This window comes from Dermacentor andersoni, chromosome 11 (assembly GCF_023375885.2).
Source record: "Dermacentor andersoni chromosome 11, qqDerAnde1_hic_scaffold, whole genome shotgun sequence".
NCBI classification, from domain to species: domain Eukaryota; kingdom Metazoa; phylum Arthropoda; class Arachnida; order Ixodida; family Ixodidae; genus Dermacentor; species Dermacentor andersoni.
The window spans coordinates 80,735,498-80,757,497 of record NC_092824.1 but is presented as its reverse complement, the minus strand read 5'-3'; the positions used below and the strand labels follow the sequence as shown (position 1 = coordinate 80,757,497).

Below are 22,000 nucleotides of genomic sequence, written 5' to 3'. Positions count from 1 at the left end.
GTACTGGATTAAAGACTCGGTCCATGTGTTTCAAGCAAGTGGCACAAGTCCCATTCCGGAGGTTCCATGAGTCGTAAAAGATGTACATACGGTTATGTGAATACTACTCTGGACGACGCCAAAATTCCGAGTTGTTGGCGTTCTGAGTCAATCGGAAAAGGCATAGCCATCTTGTGAGCCAATCAGAGATGAGAAAGACGGCCGTTTTAACGTACGCGGAAAAGCATCGCATGACTTCTCTGGATGGCAGGTATAATACCGAACATTTATTTCATTCGCTCCTGTCAGGGCGACTCCGCGGTAACCGCGCACGAGGTCTCCTACTACAGGGTCAACGGCAGCCTCATCGAGAACGCCCTCTCTGAGAGTCTCGTCACGTTGCCCGTGCTCGGAGGCCCGGTCCTGGTGCGAACGCGCCTTCAGCTCGAGCTGGCCAGCCACGGAGCGCCACCAGCGGACACCGCGGTGCAGTTCGACGGAGAGCAGCGTACCTCGCTGAAGCTAAACTTGTCCGAGGTGGCCGAGCACTTCAACAGGTACGCCTACGGCTACCTCATTGGCAGCCCCGAGAAAGTCAAGCCTGAAGTGTTCGCCAAGCTCCTTGATGAGGTGGCCGACGAGCTCGCCAGTCTCGAGCTCAGCGTTGAGACGAAGAGAACTCCTGCGCTCATGCTGAAGCTCGTCAGCATGATCTCGCTCCTCAACACCGAGCAGCTGAAGCAGGCTATGCCGCCGTCCCTCCTCAGCAAGACCAGCGACCTGGAACCCAAGGAGCAGCTCCTCAGGTATACGGTTGCGCTCGTCCCGAGTATAGAAGCCTGAAACTGCCATTAATGTACAATGCTGCAATGTGTTAGTGCCTCTAGAGATGTGCGCGAAACGCTCACATAGGGTATAATTAGTGCTTACAAAGCAGAGTGGGGCATCAGCGATAGTATATAGCATGTTCAAATGCGCGCCCACTGCCATTGTGAATACAGATGCGAGATCTTCATTGCGACGAGATCTCGTGCCACTTGACCCAGCTCAGAGTAAAGCAGTCATTGGGAGCAAATGGAAATTGTAAAATGTAGTTACAGTGCTCAAGACGACGATGACAGGAACAGGAATATATTCCCGCTCATCAGTAAAGGGAGACCAAACCAAATGCACAGGACAGGCAGATAGCATAAATTGGCCTTACAGCATGAAAGGTACACCCGTGTTACGCATCTTTTTGCTCAAGTAATGGGAATCTCGGGCAGAGAAATGGCTAACTCGCGAATACCAAGTTCCTTCTGTGTATTTCTTCTGTGATGCAAAAAGAAAGAATAAATTGAACAAGAGGGTGCGTTGTGCGCGCACATGATGAGCGATACGATTTACATCATGTGACGTATTCTCGAATTTTGACGTGAGTGTGCCTTTCATGGATCTAATAATTTGTGCAGTAAAGTCAGCTGATGTCCAACGCCCGTTGATGTTGATGTTGGTTCCCTTTCAACATCGTACACAGGGCAACACAAGTGAGAAATTAAACGGGTGTCTATAAAAATTAAGACTTTCCTAGGCGTTCAGTTTTACTTCCTTCTTCTTAGTTCTATAACCGTGTTTCATAATGCCATCAACCAACTACAATTAACCAACTGATGCAAGGCGGAAGACTGAAGTTTCTGCGAATTGCTTCTACTTTAGCTTGCGGTGATTTCGGCTGTTAAGCTCGATGTTCAAGTATGGATACAGACCTCAAGCGCTGCTTTGCTCTCTTCTACAGGGCTCTGTACATCGATCTTCTGCGCAACGCCAGAAGTAGGTCCGCCGTCGAAATGGCCCTCCACCTCATGAATGAGCAGCTTCTGTCCCGCCAGGAAATCGCCCGTTTGTTTGGCGACCTGTCAGTATTCTTGGCGACCTTCGTTGACACAGACACCCGCGAGCTGCTCCGGGTGAGCACAATTAATCCTACATAGTATATTTCATGTGAAGGCTCATGTGAAGTGTGCACTCCACGATGCGGGTCCAGTTTGTTTGACATGTTTTTGTAAGGTGCGCAAGAAAAAAAAGCTATAAATAACAGACTTCAATACGAACAGTTTGAAGTGACAATCTGCGTATCTGTTTGTTTGAATATTAGCTCTGTACACATACTAAACACTCTTAACCGTCGAGGCTCATCTTGACCCACAACAATAATTGCCATCTGTCTTGCGCCTTTCCCTTTTTTTAATGCTGCGCGCCCGGTACTTCCAGGCCATGAGCGACATGCTCATCAGCGAGACATAGCGTTCTCGAAAGTAGCGATCGAGCGCAGAGTCTTCAAGAATGGAAACGCAAGCAACACAAATGACGATTCTTGTAGGGCAAGGTAAGCCTCAAAGGGTGCAAACCTTTTAAAAAGTTTGTGGTACAAATTACAGCAAGGAGGATTGGCGTGGTATAAAGTGAATTAAGCTTGGTACAATTTAGAGCAAGGTCGATTAAAGTGGATTCGTGAAGGTCACGTGGCAATGTACACATCACGTATCATGGACGTGACCAATTAATTAGTGAAGTTATGCTTTCGCATTCAGATCATGTAAGGAAACATAAGCGACTCAATTTTACTTGCTTGAAACGCTTGCGTCCTGCGCGTGCGCAGTACTGTGGCCCCAAGCGCCTAGGTGCCTCAACTTCTGCGTCCCCCTAATCTAAAACTCGCTAATTGTTGTGGGACAAGCCCCGAAGGGTTTCTGCCATTGCCGAGCCGGCGTTTCTGCTGTTGAATGATTCCGTAAAGCACGAGGAGGTTTTGGCAATAACGTGCCCTTTAAAGGAGCCCCAAGTTTGGGCATTACAAACAGACAAGCGCGGTGCGCAGATCACGCGCTGACGATAGTGTCGGCCAAGTATCAAACTGCTTCATTATGCAAACAGCTAAAAATTCAAGTGAACTTAACGAAAGCCCGCGCGTCCTTCCTGTTGAGGGCGCCTCGCTTCCTGCCAGAAAATCAAGGTCACACGCACAAACACCTCTGCGACATACGCAGTACCTGCAATGTCTCCGAGTATGGCACGTGACTTCGGTAAATTAATGCAGAAGGCGCAGGACAGCCACTGAAATGCGCCACGCGGCATTGACAAAGGGAAAGGAGGCGGGGCTTGTGACGTAAAAGTGGAGCGATACCTCGGCTCTGGTGTGCGGGAAGGCAGGGAACGATTGAGAGAGTGGTCGTGGAGAGGAAGAGGCGCCAGTATTTTCTGCAATCATTTAGGGAGCACGGCGCAGCCAGCGCCTTAAGGAGAGGAGGACGTTAATGGAAAAGAAGGAATGTTGTCGCGGTCACAGTTCGCTTGCAGAAAAAGCTACAGAAGTTCCAAGAATCGTCTACTAATGCGTAAGCATCGTTTGGCTCGGTTGTGACTTCGTGTTTGCTTAGTTTTGCTTGCTTTTCCTAGTTTATACAAGTCTACCCATGGTCTTTCCGGTGGCAAAGAATGCTTAGGCTTTAGGAGACAATGGTCCGATTTTCACTTCACGTCCGGCCCTTTCAAAGCGATCGTACCAAATGAGTCGGAACGCCGGGCACGAGCACGCCTCGACGGAGCAAGGCGGGCGAAAGGTAACACCAACTGCCGCCGTAGCGGGCGAGGTGTGTGAAGGAGAGTGCACCGCCGCGATGCCATGTCCCCCTCGCTGTCGCTCTGGCAAGCCTGTATTCTGCGCACGTTCCTTGTCCATGCAAGCTCTCGCCCGCACTCTGACTCTGCCTCGGCAAGGCCCAATCAAAACGCGCCAAGCGTCTCAACGCACTCGCTTGTCCGCGAGGTGTTCGTAACGCGAAGGACGCTCAGCAGCGTTCAAATGGAGATTGGGCCACCCCTATATCTGAAGTTGGCCCACACCCTAACTTCAAGTTCGCCCAACCTCACATTTACTTGTGCCATACCCAAATTTCATGTAGGCCGACCCCGAAATTGAAGTTGGCCCATCTCCCACCCCAAACTTCAGGTTGACCCACCCCTAAATTTAAGTAGGCCCAGATGTATACTTCAATTTGGCCCATCCCCAAATATTAAGTTGACCCATCCCCAAATTTCGGTTGGCACACGTACAAATTTCAAGGTGGTCCACCACCAAATTTAAGTTGGCCCATGTCAAATTTCAAGTTGGACCACCCTTACTGTAAGCTTCCCCATGCATATTCTAAGGAGCCCTATGTATCTCTATGGGCAGTCTCTCTTATTTTTTTTTTTTTTGCTCTAAATTGTTTCTTACCCTCCGTGGTTGCTCAGTGGCTATGGTGTTGGGCTGCTGAGCACGAGGTCGCGGGATCGAATCCCGGCCACGGCGGCCGCATTTCGATGGGGGTGGAATGCGAAGACACCCGTGTACTTAGATTTAGGTGCAGGTTAAAGAACCCCAGGTGGTCGAAATTTCCGGACTCCTCTACTACGGCGTCTCATAATCAGAAAGTTGTTTTGGCATGCAAAACCCCCTAATATGAATTTTAAAAAAATTTTTTCTTATCACTTAAAAGCTACCAATCGTCTACATTTACACTATCATAACGATTAAATGACTTAACTTTGCAAATCACACATTTTTGTGCAGACGCAAGGCATTACACTTTTTGCATGACAGGGCTGGGGAGCTCGCCAAAGAATGCTTACACGTTAAAAGGGCGGCTTATGTTGGCCTTAAAGTTTGCCTCCTGGCAGCATGACAACATTTCAGTTCCTCTCACCTCCTCAAATAATGAAGCAATTTGAAAAATTACCGCTATAAAGCAACCCCTGGTTATGCATTGGAACTTTACTAGTTCGGGTCCTTTGAGCAGATAGGCTGTTTTAAGCAATTGCCACCCTCGGTTCGGATGTAGCTGACCCTCCTTGGCGTTCCTCTTCCACAGGACCTGTGTAGGAGCACTGAGGGGTTTGTGGATATTCGTCTCAGAGCAGCCGCATGCAGCCATCTTGGAAATGCGGTGACTGGGGGTTGCTCACACGATGCCTGATACAGCTCAGTGACCGCGACGCCATATCTCAAAACTCTGCAAGTCTACCAAGAGGCGTGCGACTGGCCACACAACTTGTCTTGCACTTTGCTCATGGCATCTAGATGTTACAAACAATAGTTTAGATGATTTGCATTGCCCTGGCACGATGAGCAGGGCAAGTTAAGATTTTGGGAGAAAAAGACTATCACATGGCCTTGACTTGTGTTAAAAGTAAAATTCACTGAAGTGTTTCCAGTCTGCAACCCACAATCATGTTCTTTCTCTGGTTAGCTGTATCTGTTTGTGAAAATCAGGACACTAATAAATGACATGTAGCATATGAAGCTATACGACTGTTGTGAAAGCATTCATGTATGTATGTGTGTCATATACACTTACCTCTACCTTAGCAAGCTGTGGCCTTCACCTGTGCAAGGACTGAACTCATTACAATAAATTACACACATGTGCACACAAAACAACTGTTATTGTGTTAGTATTTCTGTACACTAGGAGCGGAGGCATATTTTGCAAGTTTCCCAAGTGGCCAGGATGATGAGCAAAATGAGAACAAGGCAAAAGCGGGAGCCAACATTTCGAGAAGTAGACTTGTCTTTTTCAAAGCGACATGTGCTTTCCTCAGCACAGTATATATAGGTAGGCTTCTAAAAGGGAGAGGGGGTAAGGCGGGTGGGCGAGGCAACGGCTGAGGGTGTGTTAGCGGCAAGGGTGTACAACTGAACATAAAGGAGTGCTATTCAGCGTCAGTGAAGGAATGTGCGGTAGTGCTGTGTGTCAGCCGACCATGTGTTTTTTCTTGGAAGGGGCCTGGACGACAGGGAGGGGGGATTATCTGCTTCACTGGAGGTCAGTGAGCTATCGTCTCTTTGAAAGAGAGAATAAAGGATGCGGCAGAAAATGTTGCTCGTGGAAAAAAATGTACTAAAATGGATTTAGTATATAAATAAAAGAAGAAACAAAGGGGGAAAAAAGAAGAAACAAAAAAGAATACACTAGGCAGCCCAATGAAACATAACTAAGTGCTGTTGCCTATAGCTTGAAATTTAGCACAGCGAATAGATTCTAAAGCTCCCTTTGAAAACATTTATGCCTATTTGCAATGTTTTTAACTTATGGATGAGGTATGATTATCTGTACTTTCTGTCTCGCACAGAATGGAAATTTGACTGTAGGATGTAGAGTTCAAGTTCATCAAAGTTAAGCCCTGGTTCGTTTAAATGCTCGGCGACAGCTTTGGGAAGCTTTTTAGCTGTGCCCGTGCAATGTCCATTTAACCTGACATTCACTGATTGTCCCGTTTCACTGATATATTGCTTCTTACAGAAGGAACATTCATGTATATAAATCGCATCAGAACTAATGCAAGTAAAGCTAGTTTTCACTTGGTGTGTATATCTATTTGTGGTGCTTTTAATTTTAATATCACCTTGAAGGTGCCTGCAGGTTTTGCGCCTGAGTGGACGACATGCTTTTATTACGGGGAAATGATGTTGGCTTACTTTTGCGTGCACTAACATGTCTTTAAAATTGCTAAAGACATGTTAGTGCAAGCAAAAGTCAGCCAACAAAGGCAACTATACTTCAACTGGCAAGAGAATGCCACATCAACACAAAACTATGCACATAAAATTTTAGAGTAAATCATAGGGCAATTAAAAAAGTGAATGCTCACTCTTGGAACATCAAACACTAACTATGGCTGCACATGGATCTAATGTTTGTCTATGAAAAATTTTCCAGGCGATCTGTACAGATGCTTGTTACTCAAACCTGTGACACACGGATACAGGCACTTGTTGAGCAAGGTTCACATGGCCAAGTCTGCAAATTTAATTGCAAAGAAAGCAACAATAAAGTGCTTCCTGCGAGTAGTAGCAAGTTGTGTGTTTTTGTACCCTCAGTAATGCTGCACTGGTTTGGCTTCACTTATGTAATAAGTTAGATACCCTCTTAGGCTGCCAGCAATACAGTAGGACCTTGTTGATACGGTCACATTAAAGGGGCCCTGAAACACTTTTTATTAAAGTGGTAAAAAGGCATTCGAAATGAAAATAGGCTATTTCAGAAATACTTTGTCGCAAAAAGTACTTTAATGCGTTCAGCAGAAGTGAAGTTATTGGCAATAAAACATGGCCTCCACTGTGTTTCTGTTCGTTGTTCAATGCCTTGCACTGTGAAGGCTACGGTGCAGTGGGGCATGGCCACAACAATCTGCCTTCTAATTGTTACTGGCGCACAGTTCAAATTTAATTTTGGATGTTAGCGTTAGATGCCACGACTTTTGCCTTTGGTGCGTACGATGCGCTAAACATAAGCTAAACACGGTTATCCTGAGTGAGCCGCAGTGCGCTTAGCCAGTGGATTCGTGGCGGCACCCTGCGGCGGCCGCATTATCTACGCCATGTAGCCGATCGCAGCTTGATGTAAGCAGTTGGCCAACAGCAGCCGTCTAAGGAAATGCAGAAATAAAGCATCCGATGACGAAATCAAGCTTCCAGAAGAGAGTGAGGACAGGGCCTTCCATTGAAAAGAGAGCGTTTGAGAGAAGGGTGACTTCGTGATCTGCTAGCGAGCTCCATGCACTGCATATGGAAGCAAAACTTGGCTGAGATGTTCACAGCAGCGTGTGTACCTGCAGACTATGTTATTTCACCAAGCCCAAGGGGTGGTTCAGGGCCCCTTAAAGTATGATTTCCTGGCGCGAACGTTCACAATTGAGAACACAAAGAATGACCTACAGTTACACTTCTTTGTTACCAGTCCCCAGAAAACACGATCTATCGGTACCAATGTTAAATACATTGCCGAATTGTGATTGTATGATCCGTCTTCCGGCCGCTAAATCCCATGTGAACAAGAAAATGGTTAGTAAGATTTTTTCTTACATTTTTTTTACAAAATATAGGAACAAGGTTTTACTGTACTTATTTGATACCTCTATACTAATGGAAGGCCTTGCATGTATCTCATAGCTATTTGGGGGATTTAGCAGGATAGCATCACTTTGATTATTGTAAAATTTGGCGTCAGTGCACCTATTTAAAAGTGCTGCAGCAGCTCACAGTCACACTCACAGTCAAGCACTCACAGTCAGCTGTCAGAGCTAGAGTGAATTTCAGCTTGACCCTGGCTGACCCTACAGAAGTCACACATCAATCCACAAGCACAAAGGACAGAACGATTGTACTCATAGGTGGATCGTGTCCTGGTGTAAATAGGGACATCGATACACAAACACAAGGGGCAGAAAGGTATATGGTGGACTGTGTCCTGGTGTAAGTTGGTATATCAGTACGCAAGCAGAACGGACAGAAAGAATGTACTACAGAAAGCAGATTGTGCCCCATGTTAGTTAGGGTATCAAGTCATTAGAAAGAAAAAAAAAAAGAAATCCGTGGGGTCAAAGGTGTGCGGGAAGATTCCCTGCCACATGCATGAAAATGAAGACAACACACACGCTGAACTAAACCTCTTGCTGCTCTTCAGGAAGCACCTGTTGCATTGAACACTGAATCAAAACTTAGGCACTATGCACTTCTGCCCCACAGTACTATCGGTGAGGCAAGTTGCAATGGGCAAAGTTCTGCTTAGATAAAAATAAAAGTTTATTTAACTGCACGGCAAACAGCATTCAATGTAAAGAGGGTAAAAACACCAGGACAGCAGTGTTAGAACATGTACAAACAGCAGTACACTGCTAGAGCATGGAATGTGACTGGATCACTGGGATGCAAACATGCTAAAAATGGACGGATGTAATGGAATGTCACGCACATGGCCACATGGCACTTGATAATACGGTGGTGTACGTCCACAGTCGAGCCTTGCTCCAGCATCACATGCTATATACCGAATATTGCTCGAAGTGGTGTAGCATCACAACACACGGCCACATGCAAGAGTTGTTTCCACTAAGAATGCCAGAAATTTATTAAGACATTGTAGTAGCGATCAGTATGCAAGAACTTTCTTGTGCTGCGTTATCTAAGGCAGTGGATGGTTTTTCTGCATTTCTTTAGTTTGTTTCTGGCTGTCTAAGACTGCTGCTTCTCTCGATGGGCCGCTTCTCTGTCAATGTTTATAGCGTTCTAGAGACTGAATAACTATACCCCTACACTTCTTTCTAATGTCACATTTCTGTGTGAACTGTGTACGCACTGTTGCATACTCATGTCACAGACCCCACCACATTTCTCAGATCACAATAGACCATCACTTGATGGAAAAATTGCCACTAATTCTTGTTTAGGGCATTTGTCACATACTTGAAACAATGACATCTTTGCTATAGTTGACACAAAAATTTAAACCAGATAACATGGGGGGGGGGGGGGGAGTCCATTACCTTTGCTCACGAACATACTTCATTGAATATAGTGATATTTTGCTTTGGCGTTACCCTCTCATATTTCCACCTCACTTCCAGCTTCCTATTTTCATGTTCCAATCTCTTCTTTGCTATACCTTCTCTCCTTCTCTCCATTCAGGCAAACAGACATTGTACACCTTCCAAAGACAGTTGCTAGCCAGTCTTCAAATAGTATTTTGTCAATGTTTGCACTAAACAATGATTACCACAGCAACACCTGAGTGCATCAGTCAACAGCTAATAAGTTAATTACCAAACTTTACACTAGAGATACCCTAATTAACCACTTAATTATTAACCTCAAGGCATGCATTGCAACTGATGAATTGATGACAGATTTTACAGTTATGTGATATATATGGGTGCAACACAGAAGCATCGCTACACATTCCATGGACGGATATTTTTGCACTGTTGCTAGTGCTATGATTTCTTGTAAATGAATGTGCTTTGAGCATTCGCTCGCATTGATTCAATAACTGCAATATGTGCCCAAGGGTAAACGAACGGTTCTTCAGCTAATTTCACAAAATTAATTGCTTTCTTTGCGACCATCACATGCTATTTAACGTTCACTGTCCTGAACATAGCACTGTTAAAAAGACTGCCTATCTGGATTTTGTCTTCAGAAAATTTAAAGCATCTTTGCAGAAACAACTCATGTCAAGTGAACATTACAAAACTTTCACCTCAAGAGCACAGGCATTTCAAATATGATATATCTTTCATAACACCACTAAAGCTTCTGTATCATACAGTGTACACATTAATGCACCCTTCAACAATGCACTAATATGTGCACAAAAGTAAATATGAGATTCCACTTAAGGTTGGACTCAACATGGGTTTTGAAAAACACTTCCATCATGCATGGTGAACCAAACATATTGTACACAGGACAAACATACTGTACAGATGTGTAAACACACAAATGCATTAAAAGAAACCTCTATTATGTTTAAATTTTTGTAGAAGGTGGAGAAAAGCAATGCGGTAACAAAAAAGAAAGATGTAAACAAAGAGAACACATGTAAACAATTATTACTATGATCTCAACAGCAAGCAGAGTTAGCAGTTTCAATGCTAACCGGTATGTCACAATCAACAATACTGCAGCCACACATGAAGGTACTATTACACAACGTCGATAATAATAATCTGACAGCCATGTTCATGGTCCCAATGATAAGAGACTGCTGCAGTCGGTACATTTAGACCTCAATATAACAAAGTCAGTATATTAGGTAACTTACGTTGTTATACCTAACTTCTGTGACATTCAGATTCAATTTTTTACGCAATAAGCAAAGTCGCCGACAGATTTTTCCTGCACAGAAGGGTCCGTAAAATATTTTGAATTACAGGGCAATAGGAAAAAAATGAATTTTAATGAGAAAAAAAAATTATTTCATTAATTTGAGAGTCAGCGACTAAAGATGTGCTTTCATGCCGTGTCGATGACATCTTTACATTGGCAGCACAAAGCGAAGCCTGCGCAAAGCCTGCGAAGCTTTCGTGGCAACTCTGCTGTTGCACGATAGTGTTGCACCCAGTGGGTTGACAATATCATGAAGAGTGCAGGCAGAGTTGAGCCAATGCTTCATCTGTCTCTTGCTAAAATGCATCTCCGGAACTTGAGATTAGGTGGCCTCGAGCTCTAAATGCACAGGAAGACACTCCCATCTTGGCTCGCCCAATCTTTGCACCCACTGCAAATTGTCTTCAACATAAGCTGTGCTGGACTCCCAGTCTCCCTTAGCGATCGCTTGAATCAAGTTGCCCCCCCCCCCCCCCCCCCCTACGCTTTTATCCCACCATCTGCTTGCACAGGAAGAGGGCACGCATCAAGCCACCATCCTTTTCGGTTCGCCCACGCACCCACAACGTACGGCGCATGGGACGCGATAGGATCTTATTGCTCGCGGACTTTATACAGAACACCGAGCGAGAGGGTCCCACTGCTATGCTGCTCCGCTTTGGCGACTGCTCTGTCATGCGGCGGGCAATTTGACAGGTGCGCTTCACCAGAAGCCGCTTGTAATTTAACCGTTTGAACATCTGTGTCTACAGCGGTTTCCATATATTGCCTCGGTATTCCTTCACAGTGGCAGTGAAATATTATTATATTGAATCCATGTTTAAACACACTTCATTATACTGAAGTTCAATATACTACATGGTGTTCTATGGACAAGTTAAAAAAAGTTGAATGCTTTGTTATATCGATGATTATGTTATATTGAGGTTTAACTGCATTAATAAGCAGTAGTAGTAGTCATCTAAACCCTAAAAAAGAATTTGAATGTAATGTACCATCAGATCAGAAAGAAGTACTATGGTACGTGGACAGAATGAAACCCATAAATACTTTCTGTCACTACTCGCATGCCTCATGCAACACCAACCCCCCTGTAACGTACTGCAGTTTCCCAGTTATTAGAGCAGACGGTTGGGCTAGCTGACGCTCATTCTAGGAGACATCGCAACTAGTATAGTGCGATTGATCAGGATCAGAGTGAGATGAGCACGGGACAAAATTTGGCTGCCCTGCAATGGCCTTGTTAGGATGATGACAGAGAGACAGAGGGAGCTTCCTGTATTCAAAGAGTAGGCCCAGCTATCTTTCACCTTTTGCCTGCCTAGCTAGAGAAAAGAAGTCTGCATGACAACATACAGCGACGGCTTATTGCTTTGAAATAAAACGAAATGTCACTTTGCATGTTTATTCTGCTTATCCCATGCCTTGCATGTTCTCAGCAAGATAGACAATGATATGACGTCTAGTGATGTGTTCTGCACACCTCCCCGTATGGTCCTGCACCTTTACCTTTTTGCACTGCACTTGATGTCTCAAGCCAAAATGCCAGTGACAACACAGTAAATAAAGACAACCCCTCAAGCAGCTTGTTTTTGTCAGCATGCTCTTTTGATAGTTGCCATTTCTGCAAAGGCCATTATCACCAGAGCCATTAACTTTCTGCTGCAACAGAGGAGCACTAAGGGACCATTACATAGTTCAATAAAACAAGTGTCATGCATCACTTCATGTGAGATTACAAAAAGAAAAGGGAGAGAGAAATAACAAGAACATGCATCAAAAAGACCTGCACTGTAAGCTAGCCACATGATAAAAAAACAATGGACAGTGGTGTAAAAAGCCACAAGCATTTCAATTTCTTCACTGTTGCCTTGTTAAGCAACTGGAATGCTTTTTCAATAGATGTAACACTAACACTTGTTCTCACACACCTTGCTTACCGAAAAACAAGCACCTGTTCCCCATATCACAATTAAACTGCGGCCAATGGAGAGTTTTGTCACCAAGTTAAAGAGTATCAACATGTTGCACGTTTGTTTTAGCCTTACCCAAACTTAAATCAGTTGTTAGTAATCCTGACACTCAAGTCAGCTTAGTCTGAGGCCCTCTGTATGGAATACGACAGAACAGATTGTTGATTAAAACTTCTCGTACTGGACTACAACCATATTTTACATATTGTAGTCCAGCTATAAGTGCTCAAATGCGAACTTAAGTCACTATGAAGATAGCTACTCTTGCAGAGATGGCACGGAAAAAAAAGAAAGAGAGAGAGAGAGAGAGAGAGAGAGAGAGAGAGAGAGAGAGAGAGAGAGAGAGAGAGAGAGAGATCAAGCTTACTCAACTGGGGAGGTATTCTGCAGGGTCCAGCTAGTGGACTATCTGTTTCGGCCACTACTGATTGGCTGGGGCCGCTCGTCTCCCCCTCGCTCGTACAGCTGCATCCAATCAAGAGTGGCCGAAATGGGCAGTCCACTAGGTGGACTCTTACAGAATACCCCCCCCCCCCCCTCCTGGTCCCACTTATTTCACCCCACTTCCACCATGGTATAGGCTGCTCGTAGTCGTAATTTCAGTGGACTGAATGATTTGATTGATTATATTTTGATTGACAACATGATTGATTGATTTATGTGGGTTTACACAACAAGGCAGCGCTTGAACTAGTACATAGACGACAGCAGTCAAAATTATGTCAACATGAGACTCGATAGCACACACGAGATGCACAGATACTTTTACTTTCCCTACCAACAAAATGTAGCTGCCCATGGATACATAACAAGCTTACGACCTTATGCTCGGTGGCAGCAAGCCGTAACCCCTGAGCTGCCACGGCAACTGACCGAACAATTTTAATGACAGATTTTTCAGGTTCTTCATCATAACGCTGAAACTAGAAAATGAGGGACCCTGTCGTAAATTGTTGCAGGTTAAATTTCGACTACTTTGAAGCTTTGTAGTAAGCACCAGAGATCTGCTACACGGTTGCAGGTTCGATGGCAAATTCAGGAGGTCTACTTCTACTTCTATTTGAACATTAATGTGCGAGGACAGAGAGCAAGTGACCTCCCTATACTCGGTGACAACCTAAGAATTCAGCACAAGCCCTGCCCACAGAGCCCCACTGCAACTGCTTTCTGTGCCTTCGTGCTCGAAAACGCACTGTATCATGTAAGGCCAGCCTTGGTGTAAGGCCTGTAGCCCCACTTTGGAGTGCTTAAATTTGGAAAAAGAAAGAGTGACTAAGCGTACCTATTACTATATAACTACTGTTGTAGCTTCTTTTGTTATTGCTCATGTTGTTCTGATATGTCAAACATGCTTTGTGCAAGACCACAGGTACGGAAGCCTTTGTCAAGTGCATGAAGCACGTTTTCCTTCTGTCCCTTTGTGCATGTACGCAAGAAAGAAAATCTACTACTACTACTATTACTACTACTACCAGCCATGTGCATGGCCTCTGAGCCATGCTCATGTGCTGGTTATTTCTGCAAACTACTACTAGACGGCACTAGTTGCTGTCCTGGTGACGATAAATCGTCGTCGTCACTATATCCCTGCTTCAGCGGTACAGTATCAAAAGTATTGGCTCTGTTGGGGCACACTGTTTGGTAGGCTTAGCTGCAGCATTATGCTTTCGAGCAAACTAAGAGGGCACCATTACAAGAAGTGTGTGCTGTTATCCAAGACTACTGTCCAAAGTTTCGTGGTGACATGAATCTCAAATAGTAAGGGACAGCACAGAGGACAACCACTTTTAGGAGAGCACCAATGATGCTAGCTGGTGAAACGAAGACAACAAAAGTGGCGAGGACGACTGAATAAAATTGATCATAGCTGGCTAATAGTGGTTGCATTATTCTGCATAGCAGTTTGAGCACAGTTCCAGGCTTCAGTGAGTAGGCTGCCTCGTGTAAGACCTGCAGCCTATGAAAAATCAGCAAAAAGTGCGGGCATTGTGTGAGTAAATACGGTAGTTGCCAAGAGATACTGATGTTGAAAAATGCTCAGCTCCAGCGTGACGTCATGAAGATAAGTAAACAAATGTGTCTGATACACTCATACAATTTCGCCTTGTGCTGGACAGCAATGTATTTACCACTGCTTTCTTAGGCTGTCACTGACTATAGACACATCGTAGTTATGCCCCGAGAACACCGTTTAAATCACATTGTGGCTAGCTTTAAGGCTCAAGGATACTTTGCACCTAAACAGCACAAGGTGAAAGAAACTAGCTGGCACTGCAGCATTGAGACCATATGCGTGCCCTAATACATTGCGGAGATGACATTTCAAGCTATCCCAGGTGGTAAACTCAATTCAAACTAGATTTCTACCTCCAACACGCCAGCCACAGGTGTTTAGGGCACTTTTCAGGTGCACGGGACAGACAACATACCGTACGCATGACATGGACATATCTTACAGTCTTAAGTCTTGAGCCTCTTCAGATCCACAGCATATAATCCTTGCTCTATCAGCTGCTTCGCAGTCACAACAAGGAGCGCAGACATACCAGAAGCATAAGCTGTACGAGTGATACGTGGCTCGTGAGGCTAGTTGCCGAGCCCATCAGAATTGCCGCCTGCTCGGCAATCTGCTGATACGGATTGGATCCGTCATCGAAGTACATCGGGCAGTCATCATCTGAAATGTAAAGACAGCAAAATAAGTACACACTCGACTCGTGTTAGCTGGCTGAGACTCATACTTGAAGTAAATTTTGACCACCTATAGTCTTTTTTCAACATGGACATAACTGATGAAAAAAAACGAACATTTTCGTATTCTTTCCCGACTGAAATGCTGCTAGGAATTGAAACTGCAACCTTGTGCTTAGTAACAGAGCACTATAATCATGAAGCCATTCAGGCATTTCAACTGCATCCTATGCGAGTGACACACCACTGCCTGCTGAAATCACCATAGACCATGCCGCAATCATAACGTCAAAATCCAAGTACAGTCGTCGACTGATTTTTCGGACTCCAAAAATTCGGACATGCTCGATTATTCGGCCTGCTTCGCGGCACCACCATTCTCCCCATAGACCATAATGTATCACAACTGCCGAAAGTTCGGACACCTTGCAACCTCTCATCTGATTTTTCGGACACTCCTTGAGCCAACTCGATCGAGAGCACCATGCACAGACTCTGACCGGTGCATGGTTCGACTTGCTGAACGCCATTTTTGTTATGAACGGAGCCTCCTTGCTGCTCCACGAAGTGGCGCTACTGCAAATCCCCACTCATCATCATCGTTTCTGCCTGGTTCATAGCTACAGCAGTTCCGGTCTCAGCTTAGTAAGCCATGTCAAGACAATCCAGCAGCTGATTTGTTTCTTTCGCGCACGACGCTGCGAGCAGGCCACGTTTTTCGTTTGTGCGACTGGTGTCGGGCACGGTGGTGTTTGCTTTGTGTGCTGTGTCGAGGTTTCGGTGATCCAATGCAGCGTACGGAAACATCGCATCAAGTGTCTAATGGTGCCGACAGTGCCCGCGCAGACTGCGCTGGGGAATGCCGGCAAGCAGGTGCCGGGAGGGCTAAGATTTGTCGCCTTCCGATGTGCTCCCTACTGACGTGGAAAATGTTCTGCCGAAGCCTGCGCAGTGGTTGCATTGCGATTCCGGACACCGTCTCATTTGACAGTTTCACAGGTGCCGACACTGCTTTACTGACATGCGCAGAACTCGACGACGGCTAGATCATTCGTCAGGTTTCTGCTGCACCGCCGGACGATGACTCCGAATCAAAAGATGACGCACCATGTGCTACGCCGCCGTCGCATGCGGAGCGTGCACAAGCAGTGACTGTGCTTTCAGCTGCCTATAATGACCCTACGACCCTCTCCGAGATTCAGGCTTATCTGATTACGCATAAACGGAACAGCGTGTAACGGCGCACTCACGATTTCTTCAAGCCTACTGCCGAGCCCGAATAAGTGCGTGGAAATAAAGGATTTCATTTTTTTTTTTCTTAATCTGCTTTTTCAGACACCTGTTTACTCGGACATTTCCGCAGTCCCCGTGAGGTCCGAATAAACGGTTGGCGACTGTACCTAATAAAACAAGGAAATATGACTTTCCTCTCAGTGCTCTTTTAAAGCACACTGACCCCCAACAAGACAAGCAAGTACTTTGTGCATATTATTTATTCAGGTGCTTTGAGAGACGCTGCATTCAGTGAGAAAACTGCGAAGAGTAACACGTTAGGACTGCAGTCATATACAGCTTGCCAGTAAATCGGAAAGTTTGTAAAATCGAGAAAGGAAGTTTTCGGGCCTTCAAAATCTGAAATCGTAACGTAGTGACACGCAAAGGCTACTGTGGCATTGTATTTGCCATTTTTCCAGCCATTTGTCGTATAAACGATTAAATAATGAAAGCAATCAGCGCCACCCCTACCGAGGTGGTGTTGAGTCGGCTGTTCCGTGCATGGGCGCGGTGTGCAGCCTCGTCACAATAAAGCTAGGGATGTGATCATGGCACCTAGACATTTTAACGTGATAGCTTTAGAGCACATGCTTAAAGAAGAACCCGTCTGTGTCAAAATTAAAAAGTAATCGCCGCTTTTTCACTCACTTACTTCAGGAAAAACTTCACTACATCGAGTTTGGCCAAGTTTGTTTCGTTAATTTGGATGGATGATAACATTGAACCCTGTGGGCACCTGCTAGGAAATGTAAATTTCTTCGTTAGATTAGTAACATCGTAAAAGCGGGTTTCATTACATCGAGCTTTAACTGTGTCACAGAAAGTGAACCACAGAGGAGCAGGGTCTCTATAATGTTACTTACGTTCACGCTCATATTCGACCATGTCCAGGGCAACTTCAGCGCCTTCAGTGTAGTTGTTGGAGGTGACATCTTGCAGGACGTGGCAAAATGCCCCCACAGACTGGGACATGAGGACACGGTTTAGGTCAGCTCGTTGGTACACCTGCCAAGCAAGGTTCCAAGGTTACCATTACAGTCCAAACCAGGCTGTCAACTAAAATACAAAACGCACTATAGTGTTAAGATGAATGTACGAGCCAAGCACTCTCATTAGTTGAGCAAGAAGCGGAATAAAGTGTTGCTACCATCTGAATGAAATGAAGCGACGGAGTACGCATTCTTGCAATCACCGCTCAGAGAAAAAGGAATCAACAGCAGAGGTGCTTTTTGCTTATCCATTATTGCATTCTGCACCACGCATCGCACTACACCAGCCACAAGCCTAGCGAGCTCTGTGGTCACTGTTGCTGCAAGAACGGAATTTTCTGTAATATTTGCAACAGCAGCTGGCTTCTGCAAGCAGTCGTTTTATTTTCGTTTAGCACAAGGCATGCAAAATGACAAACTGCAGAACCTTTCAGGGATTAAAAACAATTCTACTGCTGGCATCAAGCTCACCGGATACATCAAAATCGATGATCAGCCACAGGCTAGCTCGCTGGTATTAAAATAACTGGGATGTGCACACGGTAGTGGAAAACGCATCCATTTATACAAAGACACCTGTGCTGCACCACTGTCCCATTACAAAGGAAAGCACTAAGCCCTCGCTCAGCCCGGCAAGCACTTATCATTGTCATGAGGTGACGAATAGTGCAGTTTCTGCGCTGCCTTTGTGCGAAATTGAGACTATGGTAATGCATACCTTTAGTATATAAAGGGGTGCTGATACAGTAAAGACTTATTGTTTTCTTGGTCCATCCAATAACCTAAGACGTATATTTTTTTACATTTCTTCCAGCCTCATGAAACCTGAATCAACAGGATTTGAACATACACGCGGGCATTTCTCGTGATTTTGGTGCGAATTAAGTTTTAGGAACCCTGCGCAGTCAATATTACTCCATAAATCTTTATTGCCTCCTTTCTCGTAGCCCGGCTGTCACTTTGGAACACCTAACTACGCTAGCTTTCTATTCAGGCCTGAAACTTATGCTCAGACACAGGACAGCACCACTTTTAGCCACCGTGGCTTTGAGAGTGTACAGAGGAATGGCCCCAACAATGTAGACATGGAACTACAAGGCAACCTTACCCAGCACCGATATTTGCTGTAAGCATCCTCCTCGTTGTAGGTGATGAGGTATGAGCGTAAGTTTTCTTTCCAGAAGGCAATACACTTGAGCTCGTAGTCAGGTTCACCTGGGCAGAAGAAGTACAGCACCCACATTAGTTAACATGAACTTTACAGATGTCTCACACTTTAAGAAAAGAAGCAAGGTGAGACTCCTTAATGCGCAACTATAATTACAAGATCATTTTACAGTCGACTTCTATGAATTTGACCCTCATGGGACTGACAAAACTGACTGAATTATCCAGCAAGTCGAATTAAAGATGAAGGAAAAAAGTCAAAACAGAATGCTGATTCGTTTGGCAATATTTGCCAGTTTCTAACATGCTTCCGAATCAAATGCATGCCCGCTTTCCATGTGCCCAAAGTAGAAGAGTAATGTAAAAACTGACACTAAAGCTCGTGAACAATGCACATATCTAACGCACACCTGATATACAGTTAAGATATAACGGAGTAGGTAAAATTGGCAAATTGCTTTGCTATATCGAAACTTTGTTCTACTGAAATTCAACCTTTTATGCAAATAAGTACAGTCGTCAATCAGTTTCTCTTGCATGGAAAGGGGCGTCAGAATTTTTCGAAATATTGGGCAATCAAACAAAGCAAATTTGAATGAGGAAACAAGTCATTTGATGAATTTGGGAGTCAGCCACGAATGATACGGTTTCATGCCGTGCCGATGATATCTTCACATCGGCGGTACGAAGTAAACAAGACGTCAGCCATGCTTTTGCGTGCACTCAGCCCCCGTGGCTGATAGCGTCGCTCGCACTGCGACGACGCTATCATGGAAAGCGCTGGCAGCGGGGAACCAATGTTTGATCTGCCTCACGCTCCAACATGTCACGGTAACTTGAGATTTACAGAACCTTCAATACTAAATGTGCAAGGAAGGCAGCTTACACGATGCCACACCGTTTCAGCGCGCTCGCTCTTTACAGACGCGGCAGATTGCCTCTAAAGCAGGGTGCCCATCTTTCTTGCCTCACCCTCGCACACTTTCACTCGCATCTAAAGCACAAAGTGCACGGGGTACAATAGTTTCTGATCGCACTTGGACTTTATGAGGAAGATGATGCGGCTCCACTTTGGCAGTTGTTCTTATTTGTGTGCGTTTGCAAGCAGCCACTTGTAATTCAATTATTTGACCATCTGTGTCTGCGGAAGTTTCCATTTATTGTCTCGGCATTCCTTTGCGGCATAAGAGAAATTTCGTTATATTGAAATTGCATAGAAACACACTTTGTTATATTGAGGTTCTAAATACATGGTGTTCTATAGACAAGAGGTTCTGAAAAGTTAAGTACTTCTTTATATTGAAGTTCCTTATATCGAAGTTTAACTGTATTGGCAAGAAAAATAGACACCGGGGTTTCACTATGATGGCCAGTTTCCTAAAGCCAGCTTCACTGAAATACATTCATGTTGGGCAGTAGCAGACAAACGGCATGAAGGCGATTTTGGTTTCGTATCCGACTGCAAAGACAGGCAATAATCGGCCAAATTCTCCAGAAAACAAAAAAGTGTGCATTAGAAACGGGTGAGTACCGTAATCAGGCAATGTGAGCTATGGTATCACTAGAAAATCTTCCCAGAGCAGGACGGAAATAGGCGTCTTTAATGGCAGGTTACCCAGCAAAGGTCAAGTTTAGGATTGAAGTAACAAAAGTTTGGGATCATAGAAAAGCATAGGCACTGGCAGGGACTTTCCCTCAGGATCACATTAATGTAAGTCTACTGTACTGCCAGACATCGAATCATGAAAGGTCAGTTCTGAACTTTGCTTACATCAGTGTTAATTCAGAGCCACATATTGTGGCATTAGAATGACATGCTGGATTGTAACTCTGAAAGGATTCCCAGCTCACACACTCATAGGTATAGCTAGCGGATTCACAGCTGTTAAAATAAAGTACAAATCCACTCCAACTTGCCTTAATTTTACAGGATGCCAGCAGTGAAATCAGAATAAAAATTCATAAAATCCTAGAGAAATTTGCAATAACAGCACTAAATAAAAAAAAAGCAGTAATTCAGGTAATTACATTTCATGCAGACCCAACAAAGTTGTGAAGCAGTGTGCCAACCCTAAGTCAACATTAGTCAAGAAATTTCGAAGCATTGAGTGAAGTTTGAGGGACTTTCTTCACTTCAAGCTCATTGCCATTTTTCCAAAGTGCTCAACAAGTTATTAATGGTGCACTTCATATTACAGTACCTCAACGACAATGTCTGAGCAATAAAAGGATACATTGTTATTTTAAGTAACTTCACTTCCAGAGGACAGTCCTCGTGGAAATACTCGTGACAACAGATAGGCAGACAGATGAAGAACGAGAATTTAAAACAAAGTGCTTACGGCAGAAGGAAAGGGAAAAAAGTCGAACGTACAGGAATATGATCGTCGGAACAAGCTGGACATCAAGATTTTCAAGGTCTAAACATATTAGGTACAATAATTAAGCTTTAATTACAAGCTTGTTCTAGTTACACATAACCTAAACTGGCTGCAGTGTGAAACACACAAAGCAACTAAATATTAAGCAATATTTTATAGTAAACAGGTATTAAGGGCTAGTTGCTTGGGTTTTAGATAGCCTTCTTAAGCATGACAAACACCACTACCTTTGGGATCAGCCAATGCCAGAGAGGAAGTAAAGGATGCAAAGAAGGTATATTACAGATGCATATTGACGGCAAAATTCTTTTCCAGAGTTCATGCACTTTAGACCAATTGCGAATACTGAAAAAAAAAAAAATCTTCCCCAATGGTAGGCAAGCAAGCGGAGAGGATACAGTTGTTTTATACTAGTACATAGCATAGTGGAGCATGATGGCTTTAGCTCCTTGCACGAATGCATAAAATTTTGAAAGCTTTTGCAAAATAATGCACGTTCCCGGTGCAGATCTTCGTGCACTAGTACGATTTGAACCAACTGATTGGAACAGCTTTATGCGTGCTTAATGTACGGAACCCTGTTCTAAATCTACGCCACGCTGCTGCAACATCCCTTCTTGTGCCTCCAAATGCATTCAAATGAGAAACACAATGCAATAGGCACAAGATGAAGAACAGGAAAGGAAGAAAATGAACACTCCGTCTGTTTTTCAATTTTTTCCTTTCACACCCATTGTGTCACACAGCCCACCTGAATGACAGTGAGGGCATGGTGATGACAGCGCCATCCATTTACACCAAGTGCTGCACCAGAACAGACAGCCAAAGAAACCGAAGCTACTAATTTGCTAAATGGTCAAA

At 44.4% G+C, this 22,000-nt stretch overlaps 1 protein-coding gene across 2 annotated transcripts in view; it reads right to left on the bottom strand.

Annotated features, from left to right (window-relative positions):
* Positions 1–407: 407 nt before the first annotated feature.
* udt (protein undicht) overlaps positions 408–22,000 on the bottom strand; it is a 41,514-nt gene continuing 19,921 nt past the window's right edge. The window contains exons 11-14 of one of the 2 annotated variants that reach the window (XM_072285337.1): positions 18,700–18,806; positions 17,466–17,607; positions 15,183–15,313; positions 408–759 (exon numbers count right to left, since the gene is read on the bottom strand). In XM_072285337.1, coding sequence (XP_072141438.1) covers positions 502–759; positions 15,183–15,313; positions 17,466–17,607; positions 18,700–18,806 — 638 coding nt within the window. In that variant the 3' untranslated portion in view covers positions 408–501. Of the gene's footprint in view, positions 760–15,092; positions 15,314–17,465; positions 17,608–18,699; positions 18,807–22,000 lie in introns of both variants that reach the window. The other variant, XR_008609699.2, reaches the window with a different exon arrangement.